The sequence below is a fragment of the Melozone crissalis genome, unplaced genomic scaffold (genome assembly GCF_028551555.1).
Source record: "Melozone crissalis strain CALT ecotype California unplaced genomic scaffold, PUWL_Pcris_2 ptg000010l_1, whole genome shotgun sequence".
NCBI lineage: Eukaryota > Metazoa > Chordata > Aves > Passeriformes > Passerellidae > Melozone > Melozone crissalis.
In genome coordinates this window covers 5,901,999-5,923,223 of record NW_026535788.1, presented here as the reverse complement: position 1 = coordinate 5,923,223, position 21,225 = coordinate 5,901,999, and the positions used below count along the sequence as shown (strand labels likewise).

At 47.4% G+C, this 21,225-nt stretch overlaps 1 protein-coding gene across 2 annotated transcripts in view; it reads left to right on the top strand.

Annotated features, from left to right (window-relative positions):
• Window positions 1–21,225, top strand: part of DPYSL2 (dihydropyrimidinase like 2) — a 54,707-nt gene that overhangs the window by 21,103 nt on the left and 12,379 nt on the right. For both annotated transcript variants that reach the window (XM_054270551.1, XM_054270552.1), the window contains exons 4-8: window positions 12,079–12,243; window positions 12,998–13,059; window positions 14,138–14,218; window positions 15,481–15,549; window positions 19,433–19,553. In XM_054270551.1, the coding sequence (XP_054126526.1) occupies window positions 12,079–12,243; window positions 12,998–13,059; window positions 14,138–14,218; window positions 15,481–15,549; window positions 19,433–19,553 (498 nt within the window). The remainder of the gene's footprint in view (window positions 1–12,078; window positions 12,244–12,997; window positions 13,060–14,137; window positions 14,219–15,480; window positions 15,550–19,432; window positions 19,554–21,225) is intronic.

Here is a 21,225-nt window from a genome sequence, read left to right as displayed (position 1 = left end):
GGATGGAATCCATTCCACACGTGCTGGAGCTTGGTTTAGTTTGGAACACACAAGGGCTGGAGTGGCAGCAGTTCTGACAGTGCAGATGTGACTGACTCAGATTTTTTTCATGCATCCAAAAAGAGGGATTTATCTCAGGAGAAATTAACCTGTGTTGTCTGTTGATGCAATAGCACTTCATCCCTCTTATTCCATTTAATGGTGGGGATCAATGATGCTGCTTTCCCACTGCATGGAGAAGAGTTCTTTTGCTTGAAGAGCTGCTTTGAAGTGCTTTCCTTACAGAATCACTGAATGGTTTGGGTTGGAAGGGACCTTAAAGATCATCTTGTCTCACCCCTTGCCACGGGCAGGGTGCCTTCCGCCACCCAGATGGTTCCAAGCCCTGTCCAGTCTGTCCTTACACGCTTCCAGGGATGGGGAACCTGAGCCAGGGCCTCACCACCCTTAGAATAAAGAATTTCTTTCTAATATGTCATTTAAACCTGCCCCCCTTCTGCTTAAGGCCACCCCATTTGTCCTGTGACTACATGCCCTTGTGAAAAGTCCCAAAAATCCCCAAATTCTTGCTTTCTTTGTCCAGTGCTGTCATCCCCAAGATGAGATGGGGATGATTAGAGATGACACAGGGGTAAAGAGCTGGTGGGTCTCTCTGATGGGCTGTGTCTCACCCCGCTGCTTACATCCATGGGAAATGTACGTGATGTTCTCATGGGGGCTGGTGTAAAAGTTGGCTCCTCCAGGTCTGGTGTGGATGGAAAAAAAATCTTAAAAAAAAAATGTAATTATCCCCCTTGCTTCTTTTAACATCATTAGCTGCTTGTGATAGGTTTTCAGAGCGTGTGTGTTAAACCTTGCTAGCTAAAGTGTCCCAATCACCTTCAAGTGTCCTAATCACCTTCAAGTCTTGCCAAGGCCTTCAAGGCAGCAGCAGGAAGTGGTGCCCCCAGCTCTTTTCTTGGCCTGTTCTTGTGGGCAGGGAATTTTTGCCTCCCCACCAGTGTTCAACACCTTGTTCAACACCTACTTTTGCCTTCCTGTGAGCTTGGCTAAGCAGAAAATGCCCTGGTCAGGCAGGAGCTTTCAGCTCTCCACATTGGAAATGAGCTCTGTGTGCCACGGGAGGGAAGCAAGTGGAGCCTGAAAGAAGCAAAGGCTGTAACCAGCTGCAGGATTCCCCACTTGGGATGGATTTGGAGTGCTGCCTGTGGAGTGGGATTTGATGTCTTTGATCAGCAGAGCCTTTTTTCCCCTCTTTCCTTCAGCCCCAGTGCCTTTAGAGTTTGTAGATCCCATCTGTTTTTTAGAAACTGGATTTATTTTTTTTTTTTTTTAATCTTTCTGGTGAGAGGGGAGAATTGTTTGAGGAATACAAATGAGCTCCTCCTGTCTGGCACACTTTAATCACCCTCAGGAACTGCCAGTTGTTAGCAGCTTGGGGCTGTGCCTGCATCTTTTCACAGCCCTCACTCCCATGGAAGCCCTGTGCGTTTGCAAGGAATGCAGGGATGGACATTTACAAGTTACGGCTTCTGGGAGAACTCTTTTCTTCCCTGATACCCTGCAGTTGGTGTTGGGACCTCCTCTGTGACAATGGGAATATCATTCCATTTCTTCATGCTGGTTGCTGGCTGTCTTTAATGGGAGGTGGCTTTGTTGCTGAGGGGTTGTGGTTTTAATTCAAATTCATTAAGCTCACCTAGAGCCTCATATCATAAGTAAAAAGCGATTATTTTCGTGAAGAGCTACCTGAGAAGCTGGTGTGGGCAGCACTGGAAGTAAGGAGATAATCCCTATCCCTCCCACTTGATATCTGCAGATCCAGAGGAGAGTGCTTTTGGCTTCCTATGTAGGTAAAAGAAGGAACTTGTAGCTTTCACATGCAAATGTGAGCTGGGAGATGCTTTGGTTGGTTTTCAGAGCCCACCAAAAAGGGCTCAGCTTTTGGAAGCTTCCCTTCCCATTTGTCCAAGTGTGTTTCCACCACAATTCTTTTGTCCCTAGAAGCAGCTACATATGTACAGCGTGGATATTTTTGGCTCTGGGGGATTGATGGTGGTGTTTTACATATGAATGAAATTCCCTTGCGCGGTCTCCAAGCAGCAGGAATGGGGAAGGAGTTTCTGGAGAACCCTCCCAAATTATTGCACAGCACTGAGTTGGTGCAGGGAAGGGGAAGTTCCTAAACTGCAGCACCCTGAGTGGTTTGTGCCCCCAAATTTGGGCTCTTCATGGGCCTGGCGAGATTGCAGACTCCTTGAAAAGCCAGGCAAGGCCGGTTCAGCAGCCAGGGACTGTCACAGGATTCTCTGTTCAAATATTCCAATATTGCTTCAAAAAAATCTCATTCCAGAGTGGCTGTCAGTTAATGATACTTTCCAGCAGGCTTTTCTTTGCTTCAGATAAGATTTCTGAGGATTAGTATCAGTGTCCCAAGAGAAGAGTTCAGCTACTGATGGGCTACAAAGGACTTTTCAGCCTGATGGGCAGAGACTCTTTCCACTGTGAATGCAAAAAGTTTTGGAAAGTTTTTGTAGCACAGCTGAGTAAAATGTAGGTGTGCAATGTGTTCCTAGAAGCAGAATTGGGCCATGGAACCAGGACCACAGCTGAGGGCTCTGAACCAGTCAGTCCTGCTGCAATGCAAACACTGTCATACAGGGGAAGGTGGCAGCTGAATGGAGCACCTTGCACCGAGCCATCCCACCCGGATCCAGGGGCAATTCCAGCTGTTCATGGAATCCCAGGATGTTTTGGGTTGGAAGGGACTTTAAGTCCATCCAGTCCCACCCCCTGCCGTGGGCAGAGACTCCTCCCACTGTCCCAGGTTGCTCCAACCTCTGTCCAGCCTGGCCTTGGACAGGAATGGGGCAGCCACAGCTTTTCTGGACAACCTGTGCCAAGACCTCCCACCCTTATAGTAAATAATTTCCTTCTAATACCACATCTGAGACAGGAAATTAACCGTGGTGTAGAAAGCAACAGTTGCCCCTAAAGACTTGGTGCATGGATAAAACAAAAGTCACATCTTGTGTGTAGGAGTGTCCCAAACCGGTTTGCCACAGGATGGGTGTCTCTCTTTGGGTGGGCAGCTCAGGAGTGATGCTTTGTGCCCCAAACCTTGGGCTCTTCACAAGTCTAGGAAGACACCAGACAGCTTGTGAGGCTGGGCTGGCTCAGAGCTGGAGGAGGAGGTTCAGGGCTTGGGGAACGTGCCACAGGAGTCTCTGTTTAAACTGGGGATAATCTCGTTAGGACCTCCCACAGGTTAATGATTTTAGCAAGCACCAGAGCTAATTTTCAGGCGATATCAGTGCCACAGAGTGGAGAGAACACCCGCAGATGGGCAGGTGTGGTCAGGAAATGGCTGTGTGAGGGACGGATGTGCTGCTTGATCCTTGTCCATTGGTGGAAACCAGGTTCTGCTGCACCTCCCACCAGGATTTCTCCATGAACATTCAGGTCTCATTCAGTGCTCTGCCCTGCCTGCAGTTGTGTGAGAGCAGTTTGAGTGGGAGCAGGATGGGGACTGCTGGTGTTGGAGCAGAAGTGGCTGTGGTTTGGCAGTGGTGGGTGACAGCTTCCTCCTTGGAACATGATGTCACCTTGTTACAGTCACGAGGAGAGGAAGGAGGAAGTGTCTGGTTCTCATCCAGGCAGGGGAGATGTTTATTTGACAAATACAGGGTTTTTCTTTTCCCCTGTATTAATACAAGCTGTATTAATAAAAAGTGCTTGTGTAGAATCAGAGCTCTTCACATTTAGTTTATTTTTTGAGGGTAAAAAACCAACTTTTCTAATGCCAAACACACAAAGCCCTCTCAGAACCACTACAAATTTCCATTGTAAAAACATGTTCGTCTTCATCTCCAACGCCCCTGAAACAGCCCCAGGCCATGAAATGAAGGTGAGAATCCAAAACTCGGTGAGAATAATGCCAGTCCAGAACTGTTCCAGCTTCCCAGCGAGTGGAAAAAGCCCAAGGGGCAGCACACATCTCCAGTGACCTGAGAGGGACAGAGTTGGCTCATGGCACGTGATCTTTTGTCCTCCTGTGTCTGATCAGCTCTTGCCCCTTGGATGTGTTATTAATTCTTGTGTTTTGTCTTGACTTGAAAGTCATGGCTACAAACCGAGGCTTTTTTCCATCTCAGTCCCTCAAGGTTTACAGACCAATTAATATGGAAGCCTTGGAAGCCCTGTGTGCTCTTTTCATGGCCTTCAAGTGTGGAGTAATGCCTGAAAGAAGTGATAAATCTTGGAACCACTTCCATGTCTCTTTTGAACTTGGTTCCCCTCCTTCTCTGCCATGGTGACCTCCTGAGATACAATAAATGCACAATAAACCTGTACTGGGAAGAGATGGAGCCTTTTTTTTTGATCTGACCTCCATATGTTGCCATGCCAGCTGCTGAGGGGTTATTAATAATTGTGTGAATTCTTTATGTTTGTGTCCAGCTGGTCTCAGATTGTCAATTGTATTTTGGATGTAATCAGCCAAAAGGGCAAGTGAAATATCTGTGTGACATCAGTGAGGGAATAAGGGAATGTTGCAGTCTGAAAATGCAATCAGTGGAGCACAGATGTGTCTGATTCTTCTGAGCCTGGTCCAGCTTCTGATTTCTCCACATTAGGTCTTATAAACTGGATCTGAACTGACAGAAAACAACATGTGATGTCATTTAGGCTGCCTTTACTATGGATTTGGCAGGCATGTACGGGAGACCAGCCCTTGGGTAGTTGTATTAGTACCATAAATGCTGTTCTGCGCAGGGCTGTAGCTCTTCAGAGTAATCTCCTTATTGCAGTATCTTTTCTTGGGGAAGGGGGGCAGGGGGGAGGGAACAAGAGTAAAATATTGTGGGAATAGATCCCCACAAATACACAGCTGAAAATCTGGTTGCTGGAACCAGGATGTGAAGAAAATCCTTCATTTGATTTCTCTTTAGCTGAGGTGCATCAGGTCCATGGAGCAGTTTCCTTTGAAGTGATTTTGTCGCTGTCCTTCCTTTTCCCAGATCAAACCCATGACCCAGAGTGTGGTTTAGAGGAATCAGAAAAAAAGGAGGTGTGAGGCTCTTCTGGATTGCTTTATTTGGGATTTTTGAGCTCAGAGAAGGGTTGTGGTCTCTGGATGGGTGCAGGGCTGCTTAGCTGGAAATTGGGGTTTAATACTTAAATCAGAATTTTTGCTGCTGAAAATGGCTTTGTTACTGGATGGGACAACTTTTGGTAGCTCAATTCCTTGACACATAAAAGGTAGAAGGAATTGTGGTATTTTACCAGCTGAGAATTTGAAGCCTCTGGATGAAATAAGGTCTGTGATGATGATGATATAATCTATGGGTCAGTCAAGGGCCTGACTTTCAGTTCACAGAGATTGATTTTATTCCTCTTGCTTTCACAGAATTACTCCTGCTTCCCATCAGTGCCAGGAGAATATTCCTGCAGCCACAGCCTGACAACTCCAGACTTCTAAGTAGAGACCTGTGCAATTACCAGGGCTGAATTTAATTACAGCCTCTCAATAAAATGGCTTGTGACAGAATGTACAACTCAGTAAATTCACCAGATTTCACCACACGCAGTTGCTGTGGGGATTAAGTAGTATTAAAAAGGCAGTTGTGTTTGTAGTGATCAAGTTGCTATTTAAAGTTTTGGGTAGGAGAGATCTGCCTGTTAACAGTTAAGCTTAAATGTTGAGGATTTTCACCTTATAAACTCCTGTTAAACAATAGGCACATTTAATGCTGGTAGGAGCAAGAAATAATGTGTAAAACTGCAGTCTGTAATAGCAACTGGAACCACCCTGAATACATGGTTTTTATTACATACACAATTTTGGTAATATCTGACCCTAATTCATGTTTATATTGTCCATTTCAAACAGTTTTTCTCCTTCCTGGTAGTGGCATTCATGAGCTGAAGCCCCAGAAAATTTTCATGCATGCTTTGGATGACACTTAATTAAACCAGCTGAAAAAAATCCTTTCCAGTGGAAAGCTGGAAGCATGGGCTATTAATAGAAGCTCCAGGAACGAGTTGTTTGCAAGCCAAGGCTTGCTCAACTGAGGCAGGATGCAAAAAAGAAGAAAAAATGCACATGCCACAATGGCAGGAAGCTATAAAATCCATTAATCCCCACCCATGAGCACATCCATCCCAGAAGCAGAGTTCTGTTTTCAAGGCAAGGCAAAGAACTTGATCCAGCTCTCCCTCTGAAGCAATAATTTCTCTGGAGTTTAGCAAGGGGTCAAAAATATAAAGGCATTGCTCTTCATCTGCCTTTTTTTTTTTTTTTTTTTAATTTGAGAGAGATTCCAAGTGCCAGAAAGAGATCATGTGGAATTTTTCTGGCTCTAGTCTCAGAGTATCCTGCAGGCTGTTGGGTAATTCCCCAGCTTTCTGTGCTGGATCCCTCTTGCCCATCTCGCTTCTTGCTCAGGGTGCAGGTCCCACTCTGCTCCAGGAAAGCTCTTCAGGAGCAGAAAGCCCCAGAAAGCCCCAAAAGGGAGCCAAGATGTGATGCAGCATTTCCTAAAGCCACCATTTAAAGCTGAAATTGGCACCATTTTCAGTGGGCTGTGGAAGTGGTTTTAAAGTCTGGGAGCAGCTGGATGAAGACAAGGAGGAGTTTGAGGCCAGCCTGAACTGTGGCTCAGCTTTTAGGCTGCCCTTTCTGGAATCAGTTGTTGGACTTGATCTGTGCAGGTCCCTTCCAGCTCAGGGTATTCCATGTTTCTGTGAATTGTGCAAAAAAGCAGTAGGAGCGATCTGAACTTTGAAATTACTTGTGTGGATGGGATTGTGCTGGGATCTGATTTTAGTACAGGTTTTATGTTAATGCATGATAAGAATGTGTTAATAATGGGTGATGCTAGCACTCTATATAAAGTGCTGCTAGCACTTCTAACCTTTTTTTCCATGATTTTTCCATGCTTATGTTAAAACAACGCTGCTTTATTTTCCCCGTCCTTGGAGCATTTCATCCATTCCCCTAAGTTTTTGCCTTCCCCTTTCATTTCACACCCAATTATCTCCCCACCAGCATCTAACCAGTTTGGCCCATGAGATACAGAATATTCCAGCACGGCTGGGTGCCAGCTTTGGTGCAGAGGAGCCACATGGATCACCCAGTGTTGTTGTCTCACTTCAGCTCATTGCCTGCCTTTAATCCTGAGCCCATTAATCCGCCCGAGGAGGAGGAGGAGGAGCGAAGGCCCCTGAGCTGAGCAGAGCAGGCAGGGAAGCAGCCCTGGCTGGTGGTGGGTGGGAGCTGGAACACTGGGCAGCAGGAGCAGGTGCACCTTTTAATCCTGTGTGTAATGACAGGAGAGCCAAACCAGGAATGGGAAGGGTAATTAAGAGTCTGGATGATTAGGGCTGGAGCTTGTGTGTCCACAGGTGCTCGAATCCCACTGCCCTCAGAGGGAGCTTAGAACATGGGTTGTCTGGGAGAAAGACTGTCCAGGTGTTTTGGAATCCTGTCCGTGTTTAGTAAGGAAAAAATTAGAATATTTTTAATGTATAAAATAGTTTTTCTGATTTTTTTTTTAAAGAAGTTCCTTTGCTGGTGTAACGGCCTTGTTTGCCCTCAGCCCTGGGCTGCTGCATTTTGGGTTTTGCAGCTCAAAAGGTTAAAAGATAATCTACAGAATGTTTTCTGCTCTTAGCTGAGAAACCAGTGTAACCCTGAGCTTGGCTTTGCCCTGTGCCTTGCTGAGAATGTGTTAAATAAAGAGAAACATTTGGATTAGACCTGAATTTCACTCAGATTCAGGGAGCCACTACGAGGCCCACAAAGCTATTTAATTTCTTCTTTGAAGAATTCAGCACTGATTAAAGGATTCTTACATTATCTTTTCCTTTTCTTTTTTTTTTTTTTTTCCTTCTCTGTTTTTTTTTTTCTGTTTTTGGAACAAGCTTTTAGTTTAAAAATGAGCTGGCAACTTCCTTCTCAGACTTCAAGCAGCTGAATTCATTTGCACTGCAAAAAAACCAACAACAGGAAGAAAACATCTGGGCTGGGAAGCAGAGCAGATCAAGGCTGTGGTGGTGGAGGGAATGAAGGGGTGACAGCAGCCTGTGTCACTGCAGCTTGTTTGAAGTGTGCCCTGCAGGCGTGGGGTCACCCAGGGATTGAACATTCCTGGTTCCCGAGGCCGTGGAAGGAAAGATGGGGCAGTGGGATGGGATCCCAGGGAGAAGGAGCATTGTGGGGTCGGGACAGCACTGCCTTTCCCATGGGAAGCCTCCTGGGAGTTCTCCAGTAGGGAGATTTGCTGTGAGCTGGGGTAGGTCAGCCCTCGTGTCCACGGTCCTGGGACAGATCATCCCCAGGGCTCAGCCTGGGGCTGTGGGAACGTGGTGGGATGGAGCCTCCATCAGTTTCTTGTGCTGCTCTGGAGCACAGGGACCCGAAAGAAAAAGCTTTTTGTTTTACTCTGAGCTCTTGAGTTGTGCCTGAGGGCTAGAAGGAGCTTCTCTAAGCTGCATTTCCATCTGGCCATCTCAACAGGCAGAAGCAGTTTCAGAGCTCAGTCCGTTCAAGAGCAGGAAAAGAGTCAACCTTGACTACTCTCCTTTCCTGGATCTGGGCTCATTTTTACTTATTTGGTCTCCCCCAAAGCCCACCCTTTCATGGGGGGATGTAGGCTGTGATCTTGCAATGTGTTGGCCCCTTTCAGTGCACAGAGGATGGAAAAATCAAGGAGACTGCCATTTGTGTCTGAATTGCCTCCAGACCAGGATATGGTGTTACATCCACTTTCTCCATTTCAAAATTCTCAGTTCAAAATTAGCAATATAATAGATAATCCTAAGCTTATCCCAACTAATGTTAACAAAATTACAATGGGATGACACAACTTATTAAAGATTTCATTTGCAGTTGGTGACCACCTAAAGACCACATCCCACCAATGATGATCCACATTTTGTTTTATTCTTTGTAGAACTCTGGTTATTTCTTTTGTATGATGTTGGACAGTGTTTGGCCCCTTTCATTGCACAGAGGATGGAAAAGTCAAGGAGACTGCCATTTGTGTCTGAATTGCCTCCAGACCAGGATGTGGTACTACACCCACTTTCTCCATGCCTTTTGTGCAGCATCCACTGCTCTGTGGCAGCATAGCTTCCATCCTGCCCCAGGGTCAGGTGCAGGACACAGGAGCCCAGCTCGTGGGCCCCTCTGCAGGGATGTCCCTGTCACCATGACTGTCTCTTGTGTGCTCTGCTGGGACCTCCCCCTGAGCCTCTTCAGACCAATTCAGTCCCAGGGTGCAAAGGCTGTCGCTGACCTTGCACTCTCAGGCTGCTTTCCTGCTGGGTTCTTCCATGTGGATGTGGGGAAGTGGTTGTTCACTGATGTTTGCCTGGCAGAGCTGCTGTAGGGACAAAGTGTGCTGTGTTTTGAAGGGGCAGGGGAGTGATTTGGCTGTCAGGGAGCTGTGGGGTGCTGCCACAGGAGATGTTCCCAACCCCTGGGGCTGACTTCCCTGCGCACTTGCACCAGCACTTCCATGCCTGACTCTTGTTGCAGCCAACTGTGGTTTGGCTTTGTCAGAGAGCTGACAGAGCTCCCTCACCCCTGGTTCCACTGCCTCCAAAAAATCCCATTTGTCATCCTTGGGCAGTGCATGAAGTGAGGTGGTGATAAAGCTCTGATCCCTGACAACACAGTCATTCCTGGGAGCTCCAGAGCATTCCCAGGGGCTCGGTGCTGGGCTTTGGGGACTCTGTGTTAACCCCTTGGTGCCTTCAGGCATGATTTCCCAATGCCCACAGCCCATCCATCATCTTGGGGCTGATAGAACTCTGAGGGCACCTTTAGTCTCAAGTGGGGATGGATTTATTCCTGTGATGTGTTAGAGATTAAATGGACTTTTTTTTTTTTAATTAGACATTTGTGTAAACCTGGGCTTTCTCCACATCCCATTGGAAAAGCAAAAGGAATGTTATTTTTCTCCTTGTTGTTCATTCTACTTAAGCTAAAGATTAACTTTGACAGAGCAACAAGGGCTCTGGATTGGTCAAGAAACAATTCAGGCTGGAAGTCAGTGGAAGGTTACTGACCACTGGGGTGGTCAGATCATGGAACAGAAATGGGATGATTTTTTAAAAAACAGGTCTGTTTGTTGTCTGCTTATATTTGGGCTGCTTTTTGCAGTGGTGGTGAAAAGCACATCTTTGGTGTGGTGCCAGACGAGAGGCAAATTTCCAAGTTTTCACTCATAGCACGGATTTCTGTGATGGGTACTGGGGGAACAAAGAGACCCCCAGCCACTCCTGCAGCTCTGGGCTGATGAAAGCTGCAGCTGCCAAGGCAGTGAGGATGTGCATATCATGTCCTTGCCTTGGTGTGATTGCTTCCAGGGGAAAAGCCTCTTGGAAAGCAGAAATATTCTAAGCTGTCTCCCTTTCCAAAGGGGAGAGGGTGGGCAGCGCTTTGCCGCAGGGATGTTGTTCTGGGTGAGCTCTTGGCTTTGTGCAGTGTGTGCACAGCTCAGGCAGCTGAGAGGTCTCTGCTGACTTCAGGAGAGCTGGGCTGCCTTTCCCAGTGTGAATCTGGTTCCTTAGGCAGTGCAAAGCCAGTAAATCTTGGCTGCTGTGTCTGTGTGGGGGCAAAGCAAAGCTTTGTTCTGCCCTGGGGGAGAGTGGATCCCAGGGGCTCTGTCTCTCATCCCAGCTGTGACTTAGAGCAGCCCTGATCGTCACCATAAAGTTAAAAAAAAAAGCTTTTTTTTGGGATTGGGATTTCTCTGCTGATAATTGAAACAACTTTTTATTTTTCTGGGGGTTTAATGTAGATTCAAGCCGGACCCTCTCCTCCTTCCCAGCAATGCTTCCCAGTTTGTGACCCCAAAATCACACAGGCTTTTCCTGTTCTCACAGTTCAGTATTGGAGATGCTGACTTGCTTTTTTTTTTTTATTTCACTGTGTCTTTTGAAGAACTCAGAGACTCCATGTGCTCAAATAAAAACCAGGAGCACTGAGCCTTCAGATCCAGGTCCCTTGTATCACCCGCTGAGGCTGTCCTGCAGCTGCAGCTGCCCGTGAATCCAGTTGCTGCTGGATTTGGTGTGAGGATCAAACTAAGCAGGTGCCAGAGGCAGCAGGACCTTCTCAATGTCAGAGAGATCTCTCCAGCCACACATTGTTGGTCCTGCTTCCTCCAGTCCTCTGGAAGGTGCTCCTGGTTGGGATGTGTAACACCAACAGCTGTAGTAAACAGGTTGTAATAACAACTCATTTTCCTTCAGCTGCTGCTCCATAATCGACTTCGGTGCTGCATTCTCTAGAAACTACTGAGAAATTGCAAACTTAGAAATACTTTAAGGGGAAAGAGGATGCCTTGATTTTGCAGCAGCCTCTGCACAGCTGTGCTTGCTGTCCTGGGCACCCAGGAAAGCTTCTGCACTGACCGGTCCAGCCTTTTGTCTCTGCCCGGTCACACGTAGGATGGCCCTGGGACAGCCCGCGCTCCAAAGGACGAGTCTGGACTCTTCAGATTTTCAGTCTTCCATATTGTTTATTATTTCGTCTCTACAAAATTTTCTTCCAGCCTGACAGAGGTCTGACCAGCAAGGCAGCCAAGGGCATTCTGACCTCCCGCTGGGCGGTCGTCTATTTTTATACTAAAAACTACATACATCATATTTACCTTTATTTCCCAATACCTTTCACCCATATCAGCAAGTGCACCTTCACCATGGACCAATCCCAAAGTGCCAACATCACCACAGAAAGTGGATGACAAGAACAAGAAAGAAGGACAAGACACGCCCTGATTCCTCCATCTTGTCTCCATAGCCCCCCTGTACCAAAATCCTAAAATCTGTATTTCCACCCTGTGAATACTTAATTCTTACATCATTTATCCCCAAGTGATTCTCTTGTCCTCAAACAGGTGGCACATCCCGTGCAGGGTCAAAATCCAACCACCAAGCACTCCTGGCAACATTCCAGGATTTCCGAGCCCCCCAAGGGCTGTCTCGGTAACTCTGGACATCCGGAGCGATGTGCTGAGTTCCCACACTGCACCAGCAATTTACCAGTGCTTTGGTTGTCATTCCCAGTTGACCACGTGGTTCCCGAGCCTGGCACCAGTTTGCTGACGGCGTTCGACCAGTGGCGAGAGTGGGCGGACAGCAAATCCTGCTGTGACTACTCCCTGCACGTGGACATCACTGAGTGGCACAAAGGTGTCCAGGAGGAGATGGAAGCTCTAGTTAAAGATCATGGTAAGCCAGGGAAGCCTTGCCCCTCCTTGTTTTTCAGGATCCCCTGTTATTTAGGGCTGTTTCTCATGCAGTATTTTCCTTTTATATCCCAATAAAGCTGTTTTAGGCCTATTCTGGCTCCTTGAGAAGGTTTGGGCAGTTGGGATTGCAGAGGGCTCAGGGGTTGGGGCACACTGGTGTTGCAGCACTGATTTTCCTGAGGTGAATCTCCTGCTTTTCCCATGCAGAGCAACTCCTGTGTCCAGTGAAGGGTCCATCAGTGCCCTTGATGATACCTGCAGCCATTAAAGTGCTGTAAACAAGGGAAATAGGAGCCCCAGGAGGACCAATCCAGCTCTGGATGCTAAAAGTGAAGAGCTGAGTAAAACGACCTCATAGGTTTTCCCCCTCTTTATTTACCCTTGGCATTTCATCCTCAGGCTGGAGTAATTTTCCATCCTGATTGTAGTTTGAAAACCCAGCATTTTATGCCATAATGGGAGCTTCCCACATGTGCTAAATGCTGTAGAGGAAAAGCCAGCTTAGGATCAGTCAGGGTCAGTTTGGACACGTCACAGACACAGATTTCCCATTGTTCTCCCTGGAGGGTGAGGGGGATCAGCCATGCAGGCCCAGTCTCTGCTTTTGGGTGAGATACAGTTTTGCTTTTATTTTGTTACTCAACCTCCTACAGTGAATTCATGGAATTATTGCTGGCGGCTGATTTAGGGATTGTGGTCCATGGCTTTACTGCAATGTGCTCTCTTTCCCCAAGGTGTGAATTCCTTCTTGGTGTACATGGCCTTCAAAGATCGCTTTCAGCTCAGTGATTCTCAGGTAGGAAGGAAGCTTTGTGTTTAATTTGTCACAAATTAGTGTTTAAGATCAATATCCTGGGATCTGACACTCTATCCTGGTTCCAATCTTTATGTGTGTAACAATACCTAAGATTGCCAACACCACCCATAGCTCTGCTGTGAAGATTATATTTTTAATTAAAAATAAAACCTAACCAACAGCAAACCCTGAAAGGCCTGGCTGAGGGAAGCCATGGTAAAACTCATTTTGAGAGGTTGGAGGTTTTTTCCCAGCTCTTTGGGGTAGAAGCAGTGGCAGTTCTTTGAATTGCTGCTTTATGCCTCTGCACAGGTCAGGACAGGGAGATCTCTGGGCTAATTATAATTATTCTGTTTAGAAGCTAAAACTGATCCTGGTCCAGAGGTGTTTTTTTGGTGGTAGAATCACTGGGACCTTAGAAAGGAATTAATTGCCCTCCTGTTTGCTGTTCTGGTGGGGACATTTGGGCACATTTAGCTGTTCAGAGGAGCAGTTTATGTTTCTGAAGGCGTGGGAGGAGAGGAATGCCTGGGAGTGTTGGTGTGTGAGTTATCTCTGAGGGCTCTGGAAACATTTTGATGAGGGAACATTGATGGCGCCACTTGGGGGTTATTGGACCTGAGCCCTCTCAAGTGGCTGCTGGAGTGGGAAATCACACTGCTCCTACCTCCAGACACTGGATTTCCATGGAGAACATGCCCCCAGCACTCAGATATAAGGGATGTTTTTCGTGCCAGGCACCAGTAAATGAGACATCAAACTCAGAGGTACAACTCTGCAAGTCCTTTAAAATCATCCAGCTGTGGGGCTTGAGTTGTTGCTGTTTCTTCCTCCTGTACTCCAAACCTGCCACTGGATAATCCTTCTTTGCCACATCAGCAGCATCCAGCTGCAGAATTGGGAAATCCAGTGATAGGCATGAAAATGATTTGCTTCTCTCCAGCAAACCACATTTTATATTGCTTGGTGCTTGTCTTTCTCTTTTCTCCTCTGCAAAATTGTGTTTTCTCTGTGGATCTGGGGTGTGGCCTCACCAGCAGGTGTGTTCCTGGTGTGATGTGTGTTCTCTGTCCCCCAGATTTATGAGGTCCTGAGCGTGATCCGGGACATTGGCGCCACGGCCCAAGTGCATGCTGAGAATGGTGACATCATTGCTGAGGTATGGCCTGTTTATTCTCTGAGTTATTGGCTTCAAATGCTGGGAGGGGTTTAAATTCTGGCTCCTCCTTTGCAAACTCAGAGCCACCCAAGCTTTTGAGAGCATGGCAAAAGCTTGGGTGGGAGCTGGGGTTGTTCAGCCTGGAGAAAAGGAGACTCAGGGGTGACCTTATCACTCTCTTCAGCTTCCTGAAGGGTGGCTGTGGTGAGCTGGGGGTCGGTCTCTTTCTCCAGGCAACAACAGACAGAACAAGAGGACACAGCCTCAAGCTGCGCCAAGGGAGATACAGGCTAGAATTAAGGAGGAAGTATTTTACAGAAAGAGTGGTCAAATACAGAAATCATCCACCCAGGGAGGTGGTGGAGTCACCATCCCTCGATGTGTTTAAAAAAAGACTGGATGTGGCGCTTGGTGCCATGATCTAGTTGAGGTATTAGAACATGGGTTGGACTCGATGATCTTAAAGGTCTCTTCCAACCTAGAAATTCTGTGATTCTGTGCATGGTTGTACCAAGGGTGTGAGTGGGGCTGTGCAGCACTTTTTAACCCCTTTGACACTGATAAAATAGGTTTTTGTGGCAGCTTACAGTTTGGGGTGGATATTGGGCATCTCTGTCTCTCTCCCCAAAAGTGAAAAGCTGGGTGTGACTGTCACTGTGTGGAACAAATTGTTCTGCAGGAAATAAGAAGAGGGGGAGTGGGAAGGGATGTAGCTTCATACAGTACATGGGGCGCTGATGTTTGGGGTCTGTTTATCCTTCAAACAGCAGCAAGGGAGAAATGTTAATAATGTATTCAATTTAATCTTATCTCCAGCTCATTTTGTACACTGTGTCTCAAGCACCCAGAGGATTTCTGTGTTCCTTGACTGGGCAAGAGCCTGCTCCAGTCCTTGAGCCCAGCTGCAGGATGATTTTTTCCACGAGTTATCATTTTGCCACATCTTAAAGATGATTTTATAGACACAAATGAGTGCGGAAAGTCGAGGGGCTATGAGCCCAGTGTGAAAAGAATCCAAATAAAAGGTTTCCTTGACCTCCTGTGAACAAATCAGCAAGGTTTTGTGAGCTCTGGTTATTCTCAGCAAGGGGAGTTGGACAGGACTTTCTTGCAGGGCCCTTATGCAAAGCCCCATGTGATTTTTAGCCAGCACAGATGCTCAGGATCTCACTCATGCCCCTTTCCAATAGCTGTGTGTACTGCAAGAAAAATTCCCTGTTGCTTTAAATCTCATCCCTGCTCTTTTTTCTTCTCTGCCTTAGGAGCAGCAAAGGATCCTGGAGCTGGGGATCACAGGCCCTGAAGGGCATGTGTTGAGCAGACCTGAAGAGGTGAGAACTCCCCTGCCTTTGCATTTACCCCCTCCCCAGTTTTGTAATATCTCTCCATTGCCATTAAATGCTTCGTGTTGGGATGAATGTGGCTGGAAACAGGATTTTTCTGCATTTGGGGTTATGTTGGTGGAATTCTGCTATTGTCCTTTCTAGGTCTAGTGTCTTGGGCTTCTCTCTTGGTCATTATTTTGTCAGACTTCCAGTGAATCAGCAGAATTTTTAAATATATGCCCAAATCTTAACATTGTTTTATGTACTTCCATAGCTTCCATTACTGTGATATTTGATATTTTGATGAAATTTTACCAATGGGGTGGGTTTTTTTACAGCAATGGATGAAGTGGTTTGCTGGAGGCACAGAAAATATGTACCAGAGAGAGGAGGTCATGCTCAGGCCTTAGCGCAGCACTTTAATATAGTTACCCTTCTATTTCCCCATGGATTTCTCCAGGGACGAGCACTCCAGTCCCTCTAAGCCTTTGAAATAAATCCCAGAAGTTTTAAAGAGCCTTAAAACTTTTCCTTTGAGGTTGTTTCCCATTGCATTCTTCACTCACAGTCCTTCACTGTCTCTAAGCCGGACACCTCACCATGGCATTCCAGGTTTGTGGGGTTCATCTGTTCTGTGCAAGCAGCTCTTTTTGTTCCTCCAACATCCTGGGGCTTTGCTGCCTTCCAGATGTGGCAGCTGGGAGCTGGGGCTGTGAGATCATCCACACATGCCCCTCATGCTCACTCTGCATTTCCTCCCCTGGATTCTGACAAACAGCATCCAGAGGCAGTTCAGTGGGAACATAAATCATTCTGTTGCCTAGAGAAAAAAAAAAACAAGCTCCACTTGTAAGTGAATCAATACAGAATCTGTGTGTGGCTCCCAGAGCTGGAATCTTTTGCTTCCTGAAATTGTGAGCACTTTGCACTGAGCTTTCCAGTCAGTCATCCAATTTGTGATTTTTTTAACATATTTTTTGGCCTGCATCAGGGGAATGGGAACAGATGTTGGTGTGACACTTCACGGAGTTCAATTTGTGTTGTGTTCAAGGGAATGCTGCTCTTACCTTAAAGGATCTGGACATCAAACCAGCCAAGCTGTGTCTGGCTGTTTAAGAGCTCATCCTTCATGGAGCAGGAGCTTTAAAGTGTGAGTTGTGTGGTTCCCAGGCCTGGATGGATTGTTAGTCTGTGCAGGACTGTGCTCTACCTCGGTGCAGCCTGAGGACGCGTGGCTGCTGCAGATGAGGCTCAGTGAAGCCTCTCCCTGATGTCATATGGGGCAGCCTCTGTGCAGCTGAACTCAGCTGTGCTCTGCCCAGGCTTGGGAAGCATTTGGTCCAACATTCTCCGCCTTGAAAGTCATAGGAAGCAGAGCAGGAAACGATGTCATCTGCTTCCCTCCTCCCCCTCTCTGCAGCGCGGGTGACTCTGCTTTAAAAACATCCAGCTCCCCTTGGGCTGGCTGCTGGAAGAGGCCAGTTTCCAAGGGTGGCAGCAGATCCCTAATTCCTGTTGACTTCAGTGAAGGGGATGTTTGTTGTGTCTCTCTGGGGTGCTGTTGGCACTAGAATTGGTTTTTCCTGCTGTCCTTCGGGGAATGCAAAGCCCATCCTAAGGATGGTTGGCATCTGACTGGACAGCTCTGTCATTCAGTGGTCCATCTACAGCAAACCAGCAGGATTTGCCGAGCAAATCTAAAACATTTATTAACTCAAAACTCCTACTCATTTCAGGTAGAATACATCAGAGTGAAGCATTCAGGGGCTGGCCACATGCACTTGTGTCTTGGAGTACACACATCTGAATTCCCAGGCTGGCAGGAGGCTCAAATTGAGGCTTAAGTTTCACTGCTGACTCAGGGGTTTAGCTTTGCTCACCTCAGTGTTCAGCACATTATTGCAGCCACAAAACAGGGCCTGAGTTAAGACAGCACCATCCCAAGTCAGCCTCACCCATCACTTTCTGGAAAACTCTCCCCCTCACAGCTCAGTTCATTCTGTGATGACTTTTCAAGCAATCCATCATTTTTTTTGTTTTTATTTCAGCCACAAAAATGCTGGAAGCACAAGCAGTTGTAATGCTCCAGGAAATGTCTGTCTTCTTTTTTGGTTTGTTTTGTTTTTTTTTCCAAGAGAACTGCTGTGCTAGGGCTTCTAATGCATCCTGGTAATTGCAAACATTCCGCTTTGGACTACTTGTTGGGTTATTGTTATACGCCTGTCACCATAGCATCTGGGCACAAGGCAGGAATTCAGCAGCCTTGTTCAGGAAATATTCTCCTGCTGCTTCACAGTTGCTCAAATGCCTTCTGCCCAAAAGTCTGGAGGTGTGTGTTGTTTCATCTCTGCTTTGCCTGATGGGAAACGGAGGCACGGAGTGGAAATGTGGTTCCCAGGTGCTGCAGAGGCAGGGCTGTGCACAGACCCGCTCTCGTGGGGAGTTTGCAAAGGGAGGCCATGGCCTGGAAGCTCTGGCCTGTCTGAGTCCTCCCCCTGTCTCTCAGGAGGGACAACTGGGCTTTTCTTGGCTCTTCCTTTCAGCCTTTGTGAGTGCTGCTGGCTGTGACGCTTTGGGTCCAACATCCTGGAACAAAACCCTCCGTCACAGCCTTTCCCGTGCGTCTGGGGCATCTGGGCGAAAAAATACCCTCTTGTGAGCATCCCCTGCTGGGGCTGTAACCACCCTGCTGACTCTGGGGGCTGGTTTTCTGTAAAAACTCCTGGCTGTTGTTTTCCTGGGGCATTCTGGCTGCACACAGGGCATGAGTGCAAGTGGTGGCATTGCTGGCATGAGTTGAGCTGTTCAGGACACTTGGACATCAGCCTGGCCATGGTTCCCTAAGCTGGTGGTTCTTTTCCTCCAAGCACAGTGTTGAGAGCCAGCAGTGACAGAATCCCAGAGTGGTTTGGGTTGGAAAGGACCTCAAAGCCCACTCAATCCCACTCCTGCCATGGGCAGGGACACCTTCCACTATTCCGGGATGCTCCGAGCCCCATCCAGCCTGGCCTTGGACACTGCCAAGAATGGGACACATTCCTGCAACCTGCCTGGGCAATGTATTCTGGGGCAGGTGATGATGATTTGAGGCACTTGGGCTGTGATCAGTCACTGCAGGGCAGATTATCACAAGTGCTAAGTGTGTGTCAATGCCACCAGAGTCCATGGAAGAGGTTCTGGGAGCCTCTTGCATTGAGGAATCTGGTGGGGGATTGCTCTGGGTTTGTTTCCTCTGTTGTTCACTTGGAAAATGTCTGTGGCATTGCTGGCAGCAGGCACAGTGAGCATCACCCAGCTGCTCAATCTGTCCCTGGATCCTTTGATTAGGATGTGTGATCCATAAAGTCAGAGTGATGCCCATCACCCTGAGGCTGCAGTTACAACATGACCCTCAGTTTGGCTGAGGTTAATTCTCTGTACACATGCAAGGAAGAGCAGTTGATTTATGGGGTGGTTCACACTCTCTCAGATCCCAAGCCAGAGATTGTAGTGGAGAGTACAATTTAGGATGCTTGTTTGCAAATGTGGTTTACCAGAGTATGTGGTGCAGCATCTCCCTTCTGCGTGGGCTGGAGCAGGTCTGTGGAGTCAACATTTAGTTGCTTATTATTTTGTAGGTTAAAGAAGGGGCCTAATCATTCTGACCCTGGGCACCTAGAGTGTTTTAGTTCAGGCAGAGGGGCTCTGAAGTGGCCTGGGAGAAAAGGTAGTAATGAGAGGGAACTGCAGCTTGATGTCATTTAACTGCTGTGATTACACTGTGCCTTTTCAGGCACAGAGGTGGGAAATACCTTGTCACTCCTTGTTTTCTGGGAGACCAGGGTGTGTGACTTCTGAGGATGAGTGGGGTGCTGTTGGGTGTCCCTGACCTGCTGCCTCTGTTTCTCAGGTGGAGGCAGAGGCTGTGAACCGGGCAATAACCATTGCCAACCAGACCAACTGCCCCCTGTACATCACCAAGGTGATGAGCAAAAGTGCTGCTGATGTCATTGCTCAAGCCAGGAAAAAGGGTAAGTTATTTCCTCCTTAGCTCATGCACCTCAGCTCCTGCCAACATCAGCTTCATCCCTACGGGAAAGGTTTCTTTTTCATTTCCAACACACGAGGATTCAGTGGTTGGGTCAGAGCCAGGAGCTGCTTGTTCTGCTCAGCCCTGAGCTTGTCTATTCACACTCATCCTCCCCCACCAAGCCATGTGCCTTCATGATATCACAGAGTCATTCCATGCTCTCTCCATGTGGTGAATTCCCCCAGAGACTGCAACTGGGTCCTCCTTCCAGCTGCTGTGGTTTTCCCTTGGTGCATTCTGCTGCGCTTCCTGGGGTCAGCAGTGATTCCTGCTGGAGTTCTTGACTCACAAGCTCTGTTGTATTTAGCTGGAGTAGCCAAAAGGCTCACCAGTTGTAGCTGTTGGGCTGTACTTGTTGTTTATGGAATAGGCTTTTCATGTGGTGTAACTCATAGCCTGACATCCGCGCAGGGATGAAAATCAGCAGGCTGGGTTAGGTTTGGGAATTGTGACTGCCTCTGATATCTCTGCTTGGGGATGCTGCAAGAAGCAAGACTCAGACCCCCTGTGGATGCTGCTGCTCATGTCTCCTCTCTGACTGAGGCTTGTGAGGGAGCTGAACTGCTCTGAGGGATGCAGGAGCTTCCCCCAAGCCCTTCCCCTGTTGCCTGGCCCTCGAGGAGTCAGGATTGCCCACAGAGTGAGTGCTGTCTGCTGCTTTATCCTGTGACTAAACCTTTCACTTCTATTTAAAGCTGCTCAGGTTGGGTGAGTAACCAGGAGGGATGATTTGCCCCCTTCTTTCCTCACAAGGCTTGGATTTAATTTTCTGCAGCCTAAATAAGCCTGGATGGGTATACAAATGACATCACTTTCCATCTGGGTGTTTGATGTGAGAGGAGCTGATTTCCAGCAAACAGATTGGTGTTTGTGCATCAGCTCGGGAGTATTTTGGTCCCGTGATTCCTGTGAAAGGAATTGGTGAGGAGGACTGATTTTCAAGGCTGTCTGTGAAAGCAGCTCAAGCCATTTGGAATGAATCTTTCTCTCCCAGCTCCATCAGAGGGGATCATTCTGAAGGAAGATGCATTGACCTAATAATGTGGCTGCATGCTGCATCCCCCCAGGAAAGAACTTGATGTCGTAGTGCAGTTGTATCCTGAGAGCCAGGGAAGTCTCTTTTCTCTTTTCCAGATAAAAATATTGAAGGCATGTGCCCCACAAAGGTGGAGCATCAGTAGAAACATCTTCTTGCTGCACTCAGTGTCCTGAGACCACCAGTTGAAAGTGGAGTGGGGCTTTGGGATGAGGGACCACACACCTGGATCACAGAAAGCCATAAAACACAACTTGGCTTGGGTGGATGTTACCCTGCCTGTGAAAGGTGCTGGGATTGTCCCAGATGAATGATCAACAGGAATCGCTTCACTCAACCTCCTGAGTGAGCCAAAACATGCAGTTTTCATTCAAAATGTGTTTTCTCCTTATAAAGAGAATTTGGGGTATAAACAGTGCCCCATCCTCTGTTCCTTTATTCAAATAACTCAAGTTAAATGCTGTGCAGTAACCCAGAAGGGCCACACGCACTGGTCTTGCCCTCCCAAACAATAGAGGAAATATAACCAAAGACTATCCAAGGCAAAAACAATCAATCCAAGGATTGACTTGCTAAA